This window comes from Coffea arabica, chromosome 10e (assembly GCF_036785885.1).
Source record: "Coffea arabica cultivar ET-39 chromosome 10e, Coffea Arabica ET-39 HiFi, whole genome shotgun sequence".
NCBI lineage: Eukaryota > Viridiplantae > Streptophyta > Magnoliopsida > Gentianales > Rubiaceae > Coffea > Coffea arabica.
The window spans coordinates 301,367-321,450 of record NC_092328.1 but is presented as its reverse complement, the minus strand read 5'-3'; the positions used below and the strand labels follow the sequence as shown (position 1 = coordinate 321,450).

Here is a 20,084-nt window from a genome sequence, read left to right as displayed (position 1 = left end):
CTGCTTCTGATTAGTAATTGTAATGATCCTAGTAGGTGGTGCAAAATCGCATCCGTTCCTGCGGTGGTGCGGTGCGATGGATTCTGTAATTAGGTTTGGCACTCTAAGGTTGCGTTTGGATTGCATTTTCCATGGATTTTTCGTTGAAAAATTACTGTAGCAATTTGATGTATGTGAGGTAAAAAGGTGATTGGGAAATGTGTTCACGGAAAACAAGACCATTTTTCGGTGAAAAATGGCTATCCAAGCAAGGCTTAATATTTCCAGTTTTACCACCATTGGATTTGTGCCTTAGAAATGCTACCGTTATACAATCTTCTTTTCTAAGTTCTCATCCATTTTCATGGTTTTGGTTCCAATTTTGAAGCCAACAGGAATCATTAATTAGAGCAGCAATTTGGACTCTAAAAAATTTACGATTTCTCATCTAATCCGGAGATCTTCTGTAGTCACATCTGAAGTTTAAAAAGCACAATACTGGATTAATCCATGCCATCTGAATCAAGTTATTTCAGCGACCTTACTACTAATGCGCATATTGCTGTATGATTAGGACATTCTTTGCAATGTGCACAAAATCTGTGATGAGTTTGAAGGCGTATGCAAGTCCTGATCAGTAGGTAGGATAATCTTTTACAACACGTTTCATTGAATTTGGTGTAAAATGAAGTGAAATCATTAATAACGTTTCTTATATTTTGTTAAAAAAAAATTTTTCGTCCCTCATTTTTTAAATAATAACTTTATGTCTTTTATACAATTAAGCCGGTAAAATTTGATCTCAACTTAAATTTTTTATCATTTTTCACTTTGAATCCATCATGTGAATTACACATGATCATTTTTTTAACAAAATAAGAGGGACTTCTTGAATGATTTATTTCCTGATAAATAGCTCTCTCTTTTTGCATAATTTCTCCCACATTTTGGCCTTATTTGGCAAGTGAATTTTTTGGGTGTTTATCTAAAACTTTACTGTAACTTACTATGGAAGTTTTTTCAAAAAATTTTGAAGTGTTTTTTTTTTAATATTTTAAAGTGTATGGTTTAAAAATTTTGAAAATTTTTTTGAGGTTACTGTAGTTCAAAACTTGTGGCAGACAGAACTTGACAAAAAACTTGTTTGCTAAACAAGGCCAATTCTTTGACTTTGGATGGAAGAATTTTTAAAATACAAATACAAATACAAATCCACAGTACCACACTCTGACAACACATGTAGTGCATTTCGGTAAATGCATCTGAATTTGGTTGGGTCGCAAAATTCCAGTTAAAGGTGGGTTAAACCAGTTTCAAGAGAGAGTAACCGGTTTCACTCAAATAGCAGCCGCATCACTGAGGGAGATACTGCTGGTGGCCGAGGACGGAGCAAAGACGTTAAACGCCGTCGTCCCCACCTCTTCCATTCTTCTTCCCCCCGCCCCCCTCTCCTTCAGAATCGATTGATTACTTCATCCATCAACCATCATTGAAGTTTTTTTTTTTTTAACTTTGCTGCGTTTTGTCAAAATCATCTCCAGAGGTGCAAAATTTATAAAATAAAAAAGAATAGAAGAAAAAGACGCAGAAAGATGAGGAAAATTGGTGGGTGTGATCTATCATTGGTCTTATTAGCAATCAGCTTTTCCGTACTATTCGCACCTGTGCTGTCCGATCTTGTCATCTCCAAGGTCGATCGACGTGTATGTACCTCTTCTAACTTCTTCTTCTCTCTCCCTCCCTCCTGCTATATATATATATATATATATATATATGTATGTATATCTATGTTAGTGCGTGCGTGCGTGTTTAGTCTTTTTATTTTTCTTCTGGGGTGTGGAAATTATATGGAGGGTTTATTAAGGACTGGCTTACTATCGGACTTAATGTTCTCGTTTCCGAGTGCGGATTCGTGTAAAGTAACCTTTGATGGCACAATTGCTCAAGTCAGAGCTAGTATGGTGGAGATCGTTTAATTTACTGCTGGTACTAAATAATTGGAGAAGATATAATCTTGAACAAAGTTTAAAGTGTATTTCTGCATCGCGGAGTTTCTCGAACGATTCATTGTTGGATTAAAACTGCAGACTTACTCATCTTTAACCGGCTCCGTAGCTGCACTGATATTTGAGTTTTGTAGTTATACTCAACCATAATTTTTGCGGAGCTCTTAAAGTTAAACTTCCCCGTGCCTTTCCTTTGCAGGTTGATTTGACATCACAGCACGTCCGCTTATTTACTACCCTCAAGGTGCACTATTCGCTTCTACTACTTAACGGCCACCATGACTTGATTTATGTGTTTTTTTTCTTGGATTTCTTTCATCTTAAGCTTACATTTTGAGAGTGCTTGTCTGCCGAATCTTTTTTATTTTTATTTTTATTTTTTATTTTTGTTCAGGTGGAAAACAATGGAACTGATAGTGTGTCAGAGGTTTTGCTGCCCTTCCCCGATCATCAGTCCAAAAATTTGGCCTTCTTGACGGCAACTACTACTGAAGAGAAAGGGAAATCAAAAAGTTCTTCCCAGGCCCTTCCTATTAAGGTTGTTAACCCGGAAGGAATGCCCATCTCATTGGCTTGGTATTCTGCGTCTCTACCCAAGGAATTGGGTAAAGGGGGGCAGTTGACACTTGAGATTAGGGCAGTTTTCACGCATGCACTGCGACCATTCCCTGAGAAGATCACTCAAGCTGATGCCCAGCTTGTGGTGTTCCAGGATAGTGCTTATTATCTCTCTCCTTATGTGGTCAAGGCACAGTCCTTTACTGTTAAGTTGCCTGAGCCAAGGGTTGAATCATATACAAAGCTTGAGAATGCAAAGCTTTCTGGTTCAGAAATCAAATATGGACCTTATGAGAATATTCCACCTTTCTCGTACACCCCGATAGTGGTTCATTTTGCTAGCAATGGACCTTTTGCTGTTGCTAAAGACTTGGTGCGTGAGATAGAGATTTCCCACTGGGGTAATGTGCAAATCACAGAGCACTACAATCTAATCCATGCTGGTGCAGAGAGCATTGGCGAGTTTTCAAGGTTTTTTATTTTCCCATATTCTATTTTCAGTTTTGGCATGTTCTGTTCCATCCAATGTTGAAGCTTTACGTTTTGTCATGTTTTGACATTACAGGCTAGACTATCAGGCTCGACCTTATCTAAGAGGTGCATCAGCATTCAGGCATCTTATTGCCAAATTACCCCCGAGGGCTCACTCTGTTTATTATAGGGATGAGATCGGCAATATCTCAACATCTAACTTATGGGGTGATTCGACTAAGGTAGTCATATAGGCCTATTTGAAAGCAAAGTTTCTTTTGGGTGCATTGGATGATTTCACTAAATCTTCTTTCCCCTCTAATTGCAGACCCTGCTGGAAATCGAACCCAGGTATCCATTGTTTGGTGGCTGGAAAACTTCTTTTACCATTGGCTATGGCCTTCCTCTTCATGACTTCTTGTTTCAGTCAGAGGGACAACGTTTTCTAAATATCTCTTTTGGCTCTCCAATGAATGAGTTGGTGATTGACAATCTCATTGTGAAGGTATTGCTGTTGTAACACTTCTGTTCTGGATTTAGCTTCTATATTTTTCTTAGTTGCTTTTTTGTCATGAGGATCAACTGCCAAAGCAGGAGCTTCTGCCTCCCATTTCTGCTGAGTATCTGTTTCTAGTATTTTGTTTGCAACACGGGTCTATAAAAAAAATGCTACAGATTATGACAAGCTGTGGCTTGCCTAAGAGTTGCTCCTACGTCCAAAGTAGGTGTAGCATTTCTCTACTTGATTGAGAAGCCACAGTGAAATTTGTCTTGAGAATCTGGGCCGACTGGATTTTCATTTCTGCTCAGAACTTCAGATTGAGCCTAAGTCAATCAACTCCTAAGCCCTTTTCCAGAAATGTATATGATTAAAGCGCCTAGAAATTACATGCTTTATCTGGATAGGTTCTGTAGTTTGTATCCAAGTTTATTGGCATATTGTGATATTTTTATGTTTCAAGAATTGTATTTATGGTTGGGTTTTCTGAAGTATTTGCATTTATATACGGCATTAAGGTTTCATTTGCAAAATTGGTAATTTCTGGTGGCCACTTTCTCTGGTGTAGGTTATCTTACCAGAGGGTTCAAAAGACATAACTGTTTCTGTGCCATTTCCTATCAAAGAGTGGCAAGAGGTATTGTTGGTTTGCAGGTCTATTATACATATATGCTTTTGATGGTTTTTATTAGTTGTGCCTCGATCTGCTGCTCATTGTCATTATGGCTCTTTCCAGATGAAGTTTTCCCATTTGGATATGGTTGGTAGACCAGTAGTTGTTTTGGAAAAGACAAATGTCGTCCCAGAGCACAACCAATATTTTCAGGTAATTCTTCATCAATTTATTGCTGGAACACTCTTGAACTCAATTCTGAAAGCCAAAGTGACAAGATTAAGCTGCTTTAGATTACTCCAAAAAGTGAGACGTACAAATGACATATAAGCCACCTTAGTAAATCATGTTGTTTGCTAAGTACAAGTGCAGCAGGGTTCTAGGAATGCTGAACGTGGAATATATATATACATACATGTACACACACACACACACGAAGAAATACGTAGAAATTGGTTTATCTGTTGGCTGGGTTTCACATACACAATACTTTCTTGGTAAAAATGGTGCTTGAACCATGCCATTTATCTGGAGTTCTCAAATCGGTCCAAGTTAGCAACTTAAGTTTGTTTTGGCTTGCCAAGGGAAGTTAATTTGAGGTACAAAGAAAGGGTTCTAACTTCTAGACCATACAGGGCTTTGTGACTGTAATTTTATTTTAGAAAAGGGAGAAAAGGTTGGCTAATGCTGTTTGATTCAATGGGAAAGGTTAGAAAAGAATGGCTGGATAAAAATATATTCACTTTGTTATTGTTAATCTTGATGTTAGGGTGCCTTTCTATTTGCTGTAGTTGCTGTGTTTAACTTTAGTGTATTTTAGAAAGGAAAATAGCATCATGTGCAGGTAGACCTTTTATTAGCTTGTAATGTCTACAAAATTGCCAGGTGTTCCCGGAAGCATTATGTCATTTAACCAATTTGAGTTTGTCAAATTTTAATCATTAAATATTAGTTTTTCCTCTTTTACAGGTCAAATACAGATTCAACAATCTTTCTTTGTTTCGGGAGCCATTGATGTTAATCTCTGGGTTTTTCTTCCTTTTTGTTGCTTGCATAATCTACACGCATGCTGACTTCACCATATCGAAGTCTTCAGCTTCCTATGTGGCAAAATTGCAATGGGATGAGGTAGGCTGATTAGATTGGTGACTGCAACATATTAACACAAGGGAGACTTTTAACTCTGCTCTCCATGATTTTAGGTACAAACTGCTATTCAGCAGTTCCAGGGTGTTATGAGCAGATGTTTGGCAATCCATGATAAGCTGGAAGCATCACTCCGTGATCTTTCTAGGACTGGTGATGCTCAAGCTTGCAAAGCTGCACGAAAAGCGGCTGACAGTTCACTGAAGGAGCTTTCCAAGGAGTTGAAGTCTTTGCTAGGATTCTTGCAGTCTTCTCCACAGGCTGCTCAGATTCTGCCCAAGGTTATTATCACCTATGTGCTTTTGCGACTTTTGAACTTTTGCATGGATCACACCTTAGTTTCTCTGAATCAAGTACTTTTTCAAGACCTTATTGATCGCATAGTATAGGAGGACCTGGTACGTTTTAGTTGTTTAGTGTGCATGCTGTTCCAGTGGTATATTTAAGCTTGCTTGCTGTTTCTGTAGGTGGATGAACTGGTTGTCAAAGAGAAAGAACTCCAGGAAAAGCTCATGTTAAAACACTCCATAGTGGTTGATGCTTTTGAGAAAAGGTCTGGCGGACGGGATACCGAGAGCCGTGTGGCTTCAATCCAGCAGAAAATTACAGCATTGAGACTGGAAGTTGATGATCTTCTTGAGGTGATTGATGAGATATAGTCCTTTGGAGAACAGACATGAGCCTGAAGTGGTTTCCTCAACTTGAAGATCTTTGCCTCCGCTTACAATGGGTTGGATCAAAAAAAGTTTTGCATTAACTAGGGACATTATGTATTTGACGGGCTAACATTCAGTTTACTGGTGTCATTTTTCCATAGTGGATATTGTCTTCAGTAAGGTGATACATGACTTTATAATTGAAGCTATGGCTGCCATGAAGTCTTAATTAGTATTAGTATTGTTCTTTTTTTTGGGTGTTTGGTTTTGGAGTTGGGCATTATTTCTGGTTGTGAAAACTTCTGAAGGACTTTGGCAGAGATCCCACGGTTTAGTGAGAGGTGATGATGTCCTATTAGCAAATGCCTATTGGTGCTGCCATTTTGGATAATGGAAAAGCCATGTCCGCAATCTACTGGACAGGATGTTGCCAAGATTTGCTGAGGTGCAGATATGTCTTTTTGGTATGGGATTCCTCCCGCGTTCTGGAATTTTCTCCCTTGAATCACCCTGTCCCAGTAACAGGCTTCACATCATAGCTACTTTAACCCTCTGAGGCAGTCGATGATACTTTAAAAAAGTGCAGAGCAGTAATCTCATTGCCGAAGGCAATGGTGGTGGGGCGTATGGAGTTGAGAAGGGATTGGAGTATGGTGGGGGTGTTTGGAGGTGAAAAAAAGGGTTTGATTTTGGTGTGATCGATCAATTCCCAACTCAAATTTGGAGTCCATAAATAATGGACCATAAGGCTCGTCAGGCTAAAGATATATGTTGTTTTTAAATATATATATATATATATATATATATTAGAATGAAATGTCCATTTCATCCACTCTTAAAAATAATAATTTTTAAAAATTTTTATGAGCTCAATTAAGTTTGAACTTGAACTTAAATTGAGAAAGATTTAAGTCCCGAGTTTAAATTGTATGTTCTCTCTTTTATACTTTTTAAATGTCATCCCTATTTTGTATAATATATATATATATATATATATATAATGCCTTTTGCTTTTTAAGTATCACTCGTTTCTTATTAAAAAATATAAAATAAAAATTGAACTTGAGAGTTGAGATTGACTATTATCTTTAGTAGAGTGGTGAGCGGGTTAATCGTGAGTGAGAGTTGGGCCTCGTTTGGTGCTTGAAGGAAGCCCATTGTGATCCAAAAAAGAAAAAGAAGGGAGGGGTTAAAAAAAAAAAAAAAAAAGGGAAAATGTAAATAATAAAGGCCCGCTTGCTGGCAGCGTTCCCTATCTGTTATTGAGTGTGGAGAAAGAGGGAAGAAGACGAGTGTCGGGTGTGGAGGAGGAGTATTTGCATTGCAAGTAGAAGTCCTACCACGTAACATATAAAGCGGGTAGGCCGGAGTGCCGCCTGCTGGCCGTAGCAGTTGAGGAGGAGGGGATTGGAGGGGTGGGGTAATCAGCAATGGAGACCTCAATTAGGTATGGGGGAGATTCGAAAGTTCTGAGAATCCATGCCAAGGAGAAATTGCCCATCGACTCCAATACTCACTTGCAGGTGCCTGCCCTCTCCCTCCCTCCCTCGCTCTCTCTCCCTTATTATGATTATTGTGATTATTATTATTATTATTATTATTGGTTGTTGTGAAGTTCATGTTTATTATGGTGGGTTTAGCTTCACGGAGAACTGGACACTCGACTCGGAGCCCCAACTTGCTTGAGTGCTCTGATTAGACACTTTTATCCCAGTGTAAATCTCTCAACCAATTTCCTTGCTCTTTTCTCTTTTCTAGCATTATTATTATCATTATCCTTAATCCTACTAGTAATCCCTTCCCTATTTATTAATTAGATTTTTTTTATTGGACAAAAATTATAAATTTGTGTCTATTTGAATTGTGACAAATGAAATTTACTGCTTGTGGGGTGGTGCTAGTAGCTTTCAGCAGATCTTGGAGTTGGATTGAAATATAATAGGCAGGATAAGCTTCATTATACCGTCCGCGCTAAGAAGGCATTTCCAGTCACTACTAATGGCTTTTTTAACTTCCATGTTAAGGGCCACTGTGATGTTGACCAGGAATTTAGACAGGTTCCTGCTCCTCCTCCTTTTTGCTCCCTTCCTCTTTCTTTTTTATGATTACAATTGTGTTTATTCAGTTGGAAAATGGTACCTTTTTTCCTCCCCTTTTCAAAAAAAAAAAAATTTTTTTTTTGGTCATTATTTTTTTTGGCTTTTTGTTTTTTTGGATAGTATGTTCAAATAGTTGGCTTTGATACAGCTGATGGAAATTATTTCATTTCTGCTTCACGGTGTCATTTGATGATGCTTAGAGTTTTGAGGATTCTTTTTCTTTCCCTCTCTTTCTTGCACATTCTATTACTTTTAACAGAAAAGGTCAAGAGGAGCAGCCGAGTTTTCTTGGATAATTTTCAACTTGAAAACAGACCAGGATGTCAAGCTAAAAGTTGGTTATGAAGTCTTTGATAAGGTATTCATCTTTTCTTAACTGCTTCCTACAAAATCAATGTGTTAAAACACTTTCTCCTCCCAGATTCAAGGAAGAAACCTGAGCAACTCTAAACTATGTTAGCTGTCAACTCCATCAGCTCTGCTTCCTTCTCTTTGTGGTGATAGCAGGAATAGTCTCACCAATTCATTTTTTTTCTTAACAAAATTGAATCAACGCCTAATTTCATAAATTTTGAAAGTCAATGGCTGCCTGGAAGTGGTAGTCTTGGTATTCAGGATCAATCCACCGCAGAGTGAATAAAATAGAGTAAGCAAAAGAAATATTCTTGGGTTTGGCAGGACGATGATACATCAAAATAAATTAATTAATTAATAAACATTAAGACAAAGACTACTGGAGGTTGACCATGCTTGTCAAAATGGACTGAGTAAAACCATATTGCAGAATGTGGTTAATTCAAACCTTTCCTAGAGAGAGTTTGTATGGGGTTGGAGCAATAGATCCTTTTGATGAAGAAGCATTACAAGATCTAGTGGTCTTACCTTAGGTAGGAAATATGAAACAAAATAACATAGTTTGACATGACAAAAGAACTAGCTTTGGATTGCGGAGATCACAGTTCCAAGTACAGCAAAACCAAGATCTGACATTAGATGCATTTAGAAAATGCTTATGGTTTTTGGCGTGATGTTGTGTGGTATATAGAAAATACATATCTTCTTTTTAAGAAGCATATAAGTTGAGAGACATTGATTTTTTTTTGTCTTCCTAAGGAGGGATCTTGGTTGCTGTTTTCCTACGTACCTAGCTTGTCCTTCATGTCTTCGACCTTTTCTTTTTGAATCTTTTTTCATTTTGTTTTGTTTACTTGGAAAAGCAAGAGACGATGCTTGAGCAAAGCCTAGAGAACCACTTATTACCCTTTTTATTAACTCTGAAAATCAGTAGAGAATGCCTTGCTGAGGCCCAAGTATCTATTGCAAGTTTTTACAAGAAGAACAAGGAAAGGTGGGACTTTTGGAAAAATTGCTATCACTCTGCCTTGTATTGCTTTTATTCTCTCTTCATTGTAGTTTTGTATGTTCTAAACTTGTCACTTACTTGGTTTTGTATGTGTATGTTGTCTTTAATGGACTTGTTTTTGTTTTTGTTTTTTTTCCCTTCTTTCTTCCACTGTTGTTTTAGGTTCCATATATGCAGATTAGAGAAAACAACTGGACAATCAATGCTGATATGAATGGAAGGTGGAATCTAAGATATGATTTGTGAGAGTAGGTTGGCATTCACGAAAGAAAAGGAATTTTCCATTTTTTGTTGGATTATGATTAGTAAAAACTGAGATATCATTTCGCATTGATGCGTAGCACCAGAAATGCTTTGATGTCACGATTTCATGAAATACGTTAATTTTATGTCATCTATGCCCGATATTACCATTCCGTGGAAAAGACGTTCACCTTATGTCATCTATGCCCAATATTTGCCATTTCGAGGCAAATGTGTTCATGTTGCGGAATTGTTCTCTTTTAAGTTTCACCTCGCTAAAGTGAAGAAGACCGCTGTTTTGTAGCTCAGCGGTAATATCTCTCCGGATGCCTCTTTCCCTTTTGAGTCATGGTGGTCCGTCTTTTTGTTTGATATTATATTGTTTGGTTAAGTTTGAGGCCGGAGAGGTAGCGTCTGGTGACCGGAATCTATTGTTGCAGAAAAGCAGTGCGGCAGCCCGTATGGGCCTTGCGAACAGGGAACAGAGCGGAGAATCCAATTTATTTGTTATGATTCTACTTAGTTGGTAGGGATATTAGTTGAGAATGTGTTACCACTTCTATCTCTTGTAATGTTTGGAGTTTTTCATTGAACCAGAACAAGATCCGAAAGAAGGCCATAGTCTCGTGCCAAGAAACGTAGAAATAATAATAGCGGCGAGATGCATGTTTACGAATGCTAGTGAGACGCCCTGCGCACAGCGCAGGAGTGCTAATATTTTCCGTGTTAAGTTGTTTAATTTTTAGCCGTTATATATTTCTTATAATATAGAGAGTTATATAATTGTCATAAGTCTGGCTTGAATTATAAAATAATAGTGTGGTAAATTGGTTGGGTGAATATAGTGTTAATAGTTTGTGAAGTATGAAGGATATTTTGTAATATAAATGGTTAATAAAGTACTATAATTGAGGCAATGCAGTGTCGACATTTTGTGTCGTATGATTTGTATAAATTATTTGGTTTGGGTGAGGTAATTATAAAGATACCCGTCTATATTTATGTATATCTCTATTACTCATTAAGTTCCATAAATATGGGCCTATTATTTTTTTTTGTTTTGCACAAATTAAAACATTTAATCAATATAATCACAACAATTATTTTTTTTCATATTTTTGTAAAATGCCGCTCACTAATATTAGATCATTAATCCACATTAAGAGCCATGTATTATTACATTGTTTTTAAAATTTACAGTACTTTAATTTTTTTAATATAAGAAACAATCTAATTAATGTTGCATGTTTGACTAAAAGAATAATTAAAAAAATAGCATACAACATTGCTTTTCAATTTAAAGTAATTTAGAGCCATTAGGAAAAATTTTATAATAATTATATATATACATTAAATATGGATATCTATCTAATAATATAAAAGTGAGAGTTGCCCCATGAATAGTATTTTTTTGTCAAGCGGTTATCCTGCAATTATTATTGGATACTCGGATTATTAGTAAATAACATACTAATTATTCTTTTTTATAGAACGAAAAATAAGAATAAAAACAAGGACATTAAAAATTTATAATAATTATATAGCGTAATATGGATATATAGACTAATATATCTTTATAATTTTATGATTTAAAAAGTAGTAGGATTAGAAACCATTTTTAGTCCATGACGCCTTAACCGATTTTGGTTAATTGTAATAACAATGTTGGACTTCTTGAAGGTTAATGATTAATATTATAAAAATTTGTGTTAATGATTAATATTATATATATGTATAACATTAACAAAATGCAGAAATAGCATGCAAAGTAGCACCTTCTTGAAAGTTTTGATGAGTTTTTAAAACAGAAGTAGTGGCATCCAGGATGTCCTCAACGCAATTCGATTGCTGTTTTTTAGCCACAAATTCAGCCTTTTTTGTGTTAGGCAAGGTTGCGTATACTTCTCTAGGATGACGATTTTTCTCTAATTGGCTATCCTCATCAGAGATTTTTTTTTTTTTCTGATCCATGATCACTAAAAAGATTGGAAAAAAAAAAAAGCAAAGTATGTAAACCAATATATCTATATAAATGTAAAGAATAAAGGCAGCAAAGAATATAAAAGGCATCCGATATTTCGAGGCGACGAGTCAGTTCAGTGTAGGACCCACGATTCTACGATTGCTGCCTTTGCTCGAGTAACTTGTAAGACCGAACTGAGTAGGACCAGTTCGCTTTTTGTATAAACTCCTCCCTTGTAAATGAGATTTTGTGGAATAAATAGACTTTTGTTTCTTCCATACTTAGCAAAAATTTTCATTCATATCTTTCTTATCATACTGTCTAAATATACTTGCGCAAACAGATCCCGGGGTGGTGCACGAACTGATTTTCAACTTATACATTTGCGCAAAAAGATCTAGATCCATGCGTGACCTTACATGCACGAGCTGACTTCTAACTTGTGAAAAATAGTTCAGTTTCAACTGAATACATTTGTGCGAACAGGATTTTAACTTGTTCAGAGCCATGCAAAACAACTCAGGTCATGTATGGACAGAGTGAGTGAGGTTTAATGAAAGAGCTTCATACTCTGACTCGTTATTGGAGGTTCTGAAGTCGAATCTCAAGGCATAAGCCAGTTCTTCCCCCGTAGGACTGATTAGGAGGAGCTCGACTCCACACCCTTGCTTGATGCTCTGTCGACATACGATGTCCAAGTCAAGATGGCCTGTTCAGCAGCCTCTTCGACTTCGGCTTGTGTAGCAGCCTCTCCGGGCTTTTCGGCCTCAGCTTGTACAGCAGTCTCTTTGGCCTGTTCGGCCTCGGCTAATTCGGTGCTAGCCTCTCCGGCCTGTTTGGCCTCAACTCGCGTAGGAGCCTCTTTGGCCTGTTTGATCTCGACCGGTTTGGTGCCAGCTTCTTAGGCCTGTTCAGCCTCGGGCGGCTCCGCGCCGGCCTCTCCGACCTGTTCGGCCTCGGCTAGTTTAGCACCAGTCTCTCCGGCTTGTTTGGCCTCAGCTAGTTCGGTGCTAGCCTCTCCGGCCTGTTCGACCTCGGCTGGTTTAGTGCCAGTTTCTTTGGCCTGTTTGACCTCGGTCGGCTTGGTGCCAGCTTCTTAGGCCCGTTCGACCTCGGCTAGTTCGGTGCTGGCCTCTTCGGCCTGTTCGGCCCCAAGCCGGCTTCTCCGCCCTGTTCGGCGTCAGTTAGTTTAGCGCCAGCCTCTCCGGCTTGTTTGGCCTCAGCTAGTTCGGTACTAGTCTCTCCGGCCTGTTCGACCTCGGCCGGTTTGGTGCCAGCTTCTTTGGCCTGTTTGACCTCGGCCGGCTTGGTGCCAGTTTCTTGGGCCTATTTGGTCTCGACTAGTTCGATGCTAGCCTCTTCGACCTGTTTGGTCTCAACTTGTGTAGGAGTCTTTTTGGCCTGTTTGACCTCGGGCGGTTTACTGCCAGCTTCTTGGGCCTGTTCGGCTTCGGTTGCTTCCGGCCTGTTCACGTGTGAGCTTTTTTCGGGCCCGTTTTGGGTGGGGGTTAGGGCTTCCCGTCCTTGACTCTGACGACCCAACTCCATCCGCCTTCTATGCCGTGTGTTCCCGGTCATGATGGTCTCCGGACTGTCCCTTTAAGTAGTTCACAATAGCCTCTAAGGTAGGCAGATTTTTGGCTACCGCCTGTACTAATTATTCAGGCGGGATCCGCAAGAGCTCCATTCTGTCGTTCCCCAGCGTGGGATCCTGATGGCAATTTTGGGGTTGTTTCGCTCGTTTCCCTTGGATCTATCGACATTTCTCTGGAATCTAGTTCTCGGCATGATTCGTGAAAGGAAGAATTGCGATTCCCACAGACGGCGCCAATTGGTGCAACAGTCAAAAACGTGATCCGAGCTGAACTGCCACAAGCGGGGCGAACAGAGAGTGACTGAGCTGATGAGCCGAACTGACGGGGAGAGAACGAACGACCTGTCCTGCAGAGAGAGAAATAAATGGAGAGGGCTAGCTCCTCGGAGTAACTCTAACGATCAAGTCAGTAGAGCTTGTAGGTAGAGTAATAGTATAGAGTACTGTACATGGCGTACCTTGCTTTGTCTTGTGGCGGTGTATTTATAGGCTTCCGGATAGTAGTTTTCTTCTAGAATTATAAGTCCTGGTAGAAAGGGAGTCATTTTAGGACTCTATTGCTAACTCCGAAAGGTTCGAGAGCCACGACCCATCAGGCCTATCCAGCACGGAGGTGACGGCCATGCGCGAACTGACATCCATCATGTCCGAATTGATCTGGCCGAACTGACAGATCACTATGTCCGAACTGACACTTGACTCCGGTTGATTGGCCCCACTACAGTCGGTAATGCTAAATTCACACCTCTCTATTTTCAGATTCATGCTGCTCTTCATGTAGTGTAGTATGAAATCATTTTTTAATTTATAAACTTCCTCTGACTAAATTTTAGGCCTTTAGGGATGGAGGCCATGCGGTGGCTGCTAACAGAGACAAGAGACGACAATGGAAGACATTTTTCTAAGGGTGTTAACGAATCGAGTTGTTTGCGAATAGTTCGCGAGTAGCTCGTTCAAATGATCGATTCGAATTCAGTAGAATTGAGCTCAAACTATTCGAATATTGAAACGAATCGAATTCGAGCCTAAAAATGTTATGTTCGATAAGCTCGCGAGCTTTTCGAGCTTAAGGTATAGTTAACTATATATAATTTTATATTTATAAAATTACTTAAATATATATAGTTGTAAGTTTAATTACATGTTGTACCTATTAAAATTCAAAATATAATATGGGTATTATTGTCTTTCTAGATAATTCTTAAAAAAAAAAAAGAAATTCAAATATTATAGTGTAATTAGGTCAAAACTTCAAGCAACTTCAAAATCTTCGTCCGCCGTCTTCTTGAAGAGCTTCCTCACCTCAGCCCTATTCCCTAATCCCAATTCCTCACCTCAATTCCTAATCCCAATTCCAAATCAAACCCATTTGGGTTTTTAATTCCAGCTAGCGGAAGGTGGATCTTGAAGCAGATGCTGAGGTGCAGGCGTGCAGAAGGTAAGATGTAATCCTTTTTGTGCTTTGTGGCTTCGCATACTTTTCATTCTTTTGTTTATGAGCTCCTCCAGTTCTATTCCAGAATGAATATCAACTTGTGATTAAGTTGCGGGCAATGCTCTCCTAACTGGTACCTTGTCCGCTTCAAACCGATCAATATTTAGCTCAAGAAGAAGCTAATCAGGTAATTTGCATTTTTTTTATTTGTGATTTGAGATATTTTCCCATGAGGAATTAGTTAGTCTTGATGACCAAGATCCTAAGAAATAGCTACTGTAGTTTATATTGTATTGTTCTGTTTCTTAAAGACCATACCTTTAGGAATTTCTACTTTTCTTATGCTGAAAAGGGTGTGCGCGCAAACGCGTGTGTTTTTTTTTTTTTTGTTGGATGAAATTCTTGGGAAAGACAAGAACAGAGACTGATTGTAGACTTAGGCCAATACTTAGATCTGATAAATCCCTCTATCTTTTTCTTTAGTTTTTATTCGGTGGGATGTGAAATTTTGGATTTTTGGGTGAAAGGTTGGAGTTCATGGACTGAAAATTGGCAGCCCTTTTGAGTATTCCTACTTATTTGGGTGACATTAACATTATTCTGGAACTTCATGTAATTGTTTCTTAAAAAAGGAACAGGTGTTTTTTTTTGTGTAGAATCTAAGCCCATTTGGCCCTGGAAGGATTGTGTAGAAATCCAATCCTTGAGAGCATTTTGAACATGATTTCATGACATTTGAATTTCTAGCTTAAAAGAGAGAATAAACTAAGAAAAATGCACATAGCTACATTGGAGGTGATCTTGTATAAGTTCCAGGTATTCTAGAACATAACTCATTTCAAAGGCTGATTTAACTGTTCCAATAGTTTCAATGCAGGGTCAGCTATTGGAGCTTAATTGAAAGCATTTAATCATGGTGTTACAACTGCAGAAGTAGTTGGCATAGATTGAATTAGATCAGAGACATTTAGTTACTCAAAGCCTTTTACAGACGGATTTAAGTCTCTTTAATATTCATGCTTTTTGATCCTCACTGCCCACCAGATTCTTCCTGTTGTGTCTCTACGGTAGTAATTGCATTCTGCTACATAATTAATTAATCTTTATCCTTTTCTTCACGCTTTTCTTATTGAGTTGTCATTGCTTTTAGCTTCTGCTTTTAGTGATCATTTTAGTGCCAGAAGTCAAAGGCAATAATACTCACCAGGTGCGGGAGAAGGATGCTACCAGAAAGATGACAGACAAACACACACACACAGATATAGAGAGACAGAGAGAGAACGTAGGAAATGCTTATATGTGCCGAAGATTGGTGCTGAAACCTTCATGGAGTGAAAAAAAGATAAAAATAAGTTAAATTCAAATTCATGTGATTGATACAAAATTAGTTTATTACTTGTTATTCTTATTATTATTATTATTTTGCAGAAAGTGAAGGCAGCAAAAGAGATTCTACTTCCCATAAAATGAATGTGATAATTGGAAAGGTATATTGTTTGTATTTAATATTTCGATTCTTCTTCAAATATCTTATTTTAGATTTTACCACTACTATTTAATTACCTAAATTATTTATTTTATGTAGGGTCTGGAGTTGAAAATTTGGAATCCATAAGCAAAAGCTGGAAAAGATTATTGTGGAATGGACAACATGCTACTGTCTTTAATTGCAGAATTTGTTTCACATTTTTAATTTGAATGTTGACACTTTGTCTTTGTTTTTCCTGTTTGTGTAACTTGGTGGATGTTGGTTGTGTGACTTATCTCTGAATTTGGATGTTAGATTTGATGTTAAAATACGGATGAATTTGGATATTGGTTGGCATAATGGCTGAAAAGTGTTGACAATTTGTCTATGGTTTATCTCAAACTAGTTTATCATATAGATGAGTTTGGATTTTGAAATTTTTGATTTTGTAAATTTCCGTGGGAATGCTTGAATTTTCGAATGCAAATGACAGATGAAAAGACCGAATGAAAGAGCAAATTTTGCTTGTTAAAAATAGCAGATTGTTTGGTTCAGTTTAGACTTTTATAAACCAGCACAGTATTTAATCGAGCTCGAGTTCGAATTCGAGTTCGAACACATATTCGAGCAATTTCGAGCACGAGCTCGAGTCTCACGATTTTCTTACGAATCGAATTCGAGCATGTAAAATTGATATTCGTCGATCTCGAGTTTTAGACACTTTGTCGAACTCGAGCTCGAACTCGATTAACCTTCTATTCGAGCTCGATTCGATTCGTTGACGCCCCTACATTTTTCGATGCCGCCTTGTCCTTGCATTTGATTTACCCCTTTTCTTTGGCTAAATTGGGTACGACAAACACGAGGACCGACTAACTAGTTTGGTGTATTTATATGAACAAAAAAAGGCGGGGGGGGGGGGGGGAGATAGATACATACATACACTGTATTGTATAATGTATAGTACTACGACTCATTCATGGTTCATACGTCCATAGTAAGTAAGAAAGAATCATAATGAATTCTCTCTCTCTCTCTCTCTCACTTGGTGAACTTGACATCTGGATTCCGGATTGCCTTGAGCCACATGTCAGCCATTACTCGCGAGGAAATGCTCCAGAGAATGTCCTGTCCCTTGGCCTTGGACGCCTGACGCTTCCCCTTTTTCCCAGCTGCCTTTCCCAACCCGTACGCCACTAGCCACTGCATGGCCGTCAGCCTCTGCTTCTCAGAGTCCCATTCAGTCTTTCTCCCTCCGCTCCTGCCTTTTAAACCCCCAACCTGCAAGCTTCCAACTTTGAACATCTTTTCCTCATCATCGTAGTTGCCTGCGGGTTTTACTTTTGCGCCATTGAAAGCACTCGAATGGATTAGTGCTATCATTGGACCTCCAACCGCTTCATATAGCCTGAGGGGATCCCGCAGCTGGACGACCACAGCGATTGTTATGCTCCCTGACTCACCATTTTCATTTCCGACCGCCTTTCTTCTTATCCAGTCCTCAATCGGAATTGCAGAAGCCAGCGGATGGCTGCCCCCCTCAGCGGTTAGCTTTGCACTCAGTGGGGAAACGTCAAACGGGGCTTCTTCTTCACCTATATCTGCCTGAACCTTCAGAGCTTCGACTGCCATGACCTCCAGCTTCTGCATTGAGAATGCCAGAATCTCATCCACCACGACCGGATCTTCGCTCAAATTCCATATTCCTGTTGAAATCCTGTCCTGCCTTCCCGTGCTCAATGCAGTTGCCATGGATTTAACGGAAGCCAATGTACGAGCTGCACTTGAGCTGGCTCCTTCTTTCTTTCTCCCCTGGATAATTGCGGAGGCAATGCCTTCAAAAGCAATCTGTTCTGCTGTTTTACCCTTGAGTTCATCCATAGGCATCAGAGACAAAATTCCGGAGCCAAGTTCGTCAAAGCCAACAGCAGCCATTCTCTGGAACAACTCAAATCCGGTCGTCGCTTTGGATGGAACAATCACGGGCCTTGACATCTGCATTGCCAGTTTTGGTGCGTCTTTTCTCGCAACTGCAGTGTCCAGAGGATTCATGGCTGCCAGGTAGCCCCCGTTCCTTGTCTGAACTATGCAACCCAATCCCTTTCCGAGATCTGGTATATAGACCTTCGACTCAGCTTCTTCCGAGTCTTCATCCCCTTCCGACTTCGATTGGGGGATTTCATCATGATCGCCAAGCTTTTTTATCTCATTGCCTTCTGAATCCTCCAGCATTTGAAGAAACTCCCTCGTCACGGTTTCCTCTTCTGCATCTAACTTTTGTGACTCGGTGTCTTCGTCCGTTTTCTCTGCCTTTTCCTCTTTCATCATCGATTCAAGAGCTTTTATCCGCTGAGCAATCGAATCAAGCTCAGACAGTCTTGTGAGATGGAATTTTTCGTGGACGATTTCTTTTACAACCTCCCTCGAGACTGACCTCTTCTCATAGTTCTCTTCGGATAGTGCTTCTTCTTTGTTCCCGTTATTGTCTTCTTGGAACTCTACTCCTTTGTCCACAACTTCAAAATCCGGGAGATCATCCTCTATCTTGGCATCCGGAACTCCAGACTTGCGGGAAGGTGGAGAAGCCTGGGGTGCGGAAGCTGGTTCGTCAAGATTCAGGTCATCGATATCCTGAAGATCTGCTCTTGCTCCAGTCTGTGAAGGGCTCCAAGCTTCAGCTCTGCTGGACAACTTGGGACTAGGGACGCTGAAGGACGACTTGGACTGTTTGCGGGCAATCGAAGATGAGGAGTTCTTGTTTTTTCCTGATTTTTGTCCCTCAGCTTGACTATAGATCCCAAACCCACCATCTTTCTCCATAATCTGAAAACCCAATTTCAGAACAAGTTCTCCACCCTTGGCCTTTCCTGAAAGATTAAAACTCGTGTCCCATTGCTTAACCCGCGTACCTTGGAAGCTCTTCTCGATGGAGTCCTGAATGAGGTGACTCAAGTCCACAGAACTTCTCCCAAAATCAAGCTCTCCGGCGTCAACTGCAAAGACGCATATGACGAAAGGACGAGGCTCGAATTTCATGTGGGTTCCACTTCCAGGGGTGAAATAAACATGACACCGGATGAACAAGGTCTCTTCGAAATCAGCGGCGCCCTGCTGAACTCTCGACGGCATGGTCTGCACCGCTCCGTCCTTGGTTTCTTTCTTCCTAACAGAAACTGACAGGCGAAGGCCGTTCATGGAGGCCGGAAGGCCTTGAACTGCGACAACTTCGACAGAGAACAAACAGCTCAGCTTCTGCATGCCTATATGGGAGAGGGCTCGAATCGGCTTCCAACTCCAGAGGCCTTTCTTGACAGAAGTATCAGCTGCCTTTTCTTGGTCCTCCAACCTGCCGAAACGTTCCTTGTTAGGGATGCTCCTGCCTTTGCGCTGGTCTTCCTCGGCGGAATCATTAAGCTTGGGGCGAGAGCGCCAGGGAGACAGGGACATGCGCCTGGATCGAGGCTTTGGATTGAGTTGTTGTTTGTTGTCGTCATTACTTGAGCTGTTGTCAGCAGCAGCAGAGGAGATTGGAGGAACGGAGGTTCTGGGAAGAGCAAGAGATGCGGTCCTCCGGGTTGTGGAAGTAGAAGTGTGGGAATGGTCCAGGGAGTGGCTGAGTGCTTCGAGTTCATCCAGTAGTTGGGTATTGTAATTCCTTTTGCCTGTATATTCTGCTGCCATGATTCAATTTGAAGCTTTGTTAAGTAAGAAAGCCCAGTTTCAGGAAGAAGATCAAGATCAATATAGTAGGACTAGCAGCAGCATTACTATGCTAGTGCGATTAGTCAGTTTCGATTCATTAGTGTAGCAGTAGCAAGCAATACAAAAAGGCCAAATGTGGGAGTAGCGGCTTGGTTAAGCATTGATTTGAGTTGAGTTGACGAAGAGGCCTTTGCGGCCAAGAAACGTCCATGCAGAATTATCGTTTTGAGGAGCAATTACGGGGTTTTTTCTGAACCAGGAATTCTTATGGTCTTCATTTTGTGATGGA

General features: G+C 39.8%; 3 protein-coding genes and 1 long non-coding RNA gene across 7 annotated transcripts; 3 read left to right on the top strand and 1 right to left on the bottom strand.

Moving 5' to 3' along the window:
• Positions 1 to 1,434: 1,434 nt before the first annotated feature.
• On the top strand, positions 1,435 to 6,166 carry LOC140014998 (dolichyl-diphosphooligosaccharide--protein glycosyltransferase subunit 1A-like). 2 transcript variants are annotated; one of them, XM_072066756.1, is made up of 10 exons: positions 1,435 to 1,682; positions 2,185 to 2,229; positions 2,380 to 3,014; positions 3,109 to 3,256; positions 3,343 to 3,519; positions 4,082 to 4,150; positions 4,250 to 4,339; positions 5,096 to 5,254; positions 5,329 to 5,553; positions 5,740 to 6,166. In XM_072066756.1, the coding sequence occupies exons 1-10, from the start codon at positions 1,572 to 1,574 to the stop codon at positions 5,929 to 5,931; spliced, it is 1,851 nt and encodes a 616-aa protein (XP_071922857.1). In that variant the 5' UTR covers positions 1,435 to 1,571; the 3' UTR covers positions 5,932 to 6,166. The 2 variants fall into 2 exon arrangements, with proteins under 2 accessions (XP_071922857.1, XP_071922858.1); XM_072066757.1 differs by lacking the exon at positions 1,435 to 1,682 and adding an exon at positions 1,797 to 1,965.
• A 981-nt stretch (positions 6,167 to 7,147) lies between these two features.
• On the top strand, positions 7,148 to 10,309 carry LOC113712971 (outer envelope pore protein 21, chloroplastic-like). 2 transcript variants are annotated; one of them, XM_027236651.2, is made up of 5 exons: positions 7,148 to 7,451; positions 7,569 to 7,643; positions 7,833 to 7,985; positions 8,287 to 8,385; positions 9,553 to 9,815. In XM_027236651.2, the coding sequence occupies exons 1-5, from the start codon at positions 7,359 to 7,361 to the stop codon at positions 9,634 to 9,636; spliced, it is 504 nt and encodes a 167-aa protein (XP_027092452.2). In that variant the 5' UTR covers positions 7,148 to 7,358; the 3' UTR covers positions 9,637 to 9,815. The 2 variants fall into 2 exon arrangements, with proteins under 2 accessions (XP_027092452.2, XP_071922859.1); XM_072066758.1 differs by lacking the exon at positions 9,553 to 9,815 and adding an exon at positions 10,074 to 10,309 and having other exon boundaries at positions 7,183 to 7,451.
• Positions 10,310 to 14,472: 4,163 nt separating this feature from the next.
• On the top strand, positions 14,473 to 16,453 carry LOC140015374 (uncharacterized). Of its 2 annotated transcripts, none has more exons than XR_011822008.1 (5): positions 14,473 to 14,628; positions 14,711 to 14,812; positions 15,776 to 15,977; positions 16,054 to 16,112; positions 16,211 to 16,453. It is a non-coding gene; the product is annotated as an uncharacterized lncRNA (long non-coding RNA). The 2 variants fall into 2 exon arrangements; XR_011822007.1 differs by having other exon boundaries at positions 14,700 to 14,812.
• A 506-nt stretch (positions 16,454 to 16,959) lies between these two features.
• On the bottom strand, positions 16,960 to 19,995 carry LOC140015373 (protein PLASTID MOVEMENT IMPAIRED 1-like). The gene has a single exon (XM_072067814.1). The coding sequence runs from the start codon at positions 19,772 to 19,774 to the stop codon at positions 17,135 to 17,137; it is 2,640 nt and encodes an 879-aa protein (XP_071923915.1). The 5' UTR covers positions 19,775 to 19,995; the 3' UTR covers positions 16,960 to 17,134.
• Between the last annotated feature and the right edge of the window lie 89 nt (positions 19,996 to 20,084).

Bases quoted from the DNA above. Each gene is read 5' to 3' on its own strand.
- LOC140014998 (XM_072066756.1), top strand. From the start codon at position 1,572: ATGAGGAAAATTGGTGGGTGTGATCTATCATTGGTCTTATTAGCAATC. The intron at 3,015-3,108 runs GTTTTTTATTTT...TTGACATTACAG, and splicing joins AGCATTGGCGAGTTTTCAAG to GCTAGACTATCAGGCTCGAC. The intron at 3,257-3,342 runs GTAGTCATATAG...CTCTAATTGCAG, and splicing joins TATGGGGTGATTCGACTAAG to ACCCTGCTGGAAATCGAACC.
- LOC113712971 (XM_072066758.1), top strand. From the start codon at position 7,359: ATGGAGACCTCAATTAGGTATGGGGGAGATTCGAAAGTTCTGAGAATC. The intron at 7,452-7,568 runs GTGCCTGCCCTC...TGGTGGGTTTAG, and splicing joins ACTCCAATACTCACTTGCAG to CTTCACGGAGAACTGGACAC. The intron at 7,986-8,286 runs GTTCCTGCTCCT...TACTTTTAACAG, and splicing joins TTGACCAGGAATTTAGACAG to AAAAGGTCAAGAGGAGCAGC.
- LOC140015373 (XM_072067814.1), bottom strand. From the start codon at position 19,774: ATGGCAGCAGAATATACAGGCAAAAGGAATTACAATACCCAACTACTG.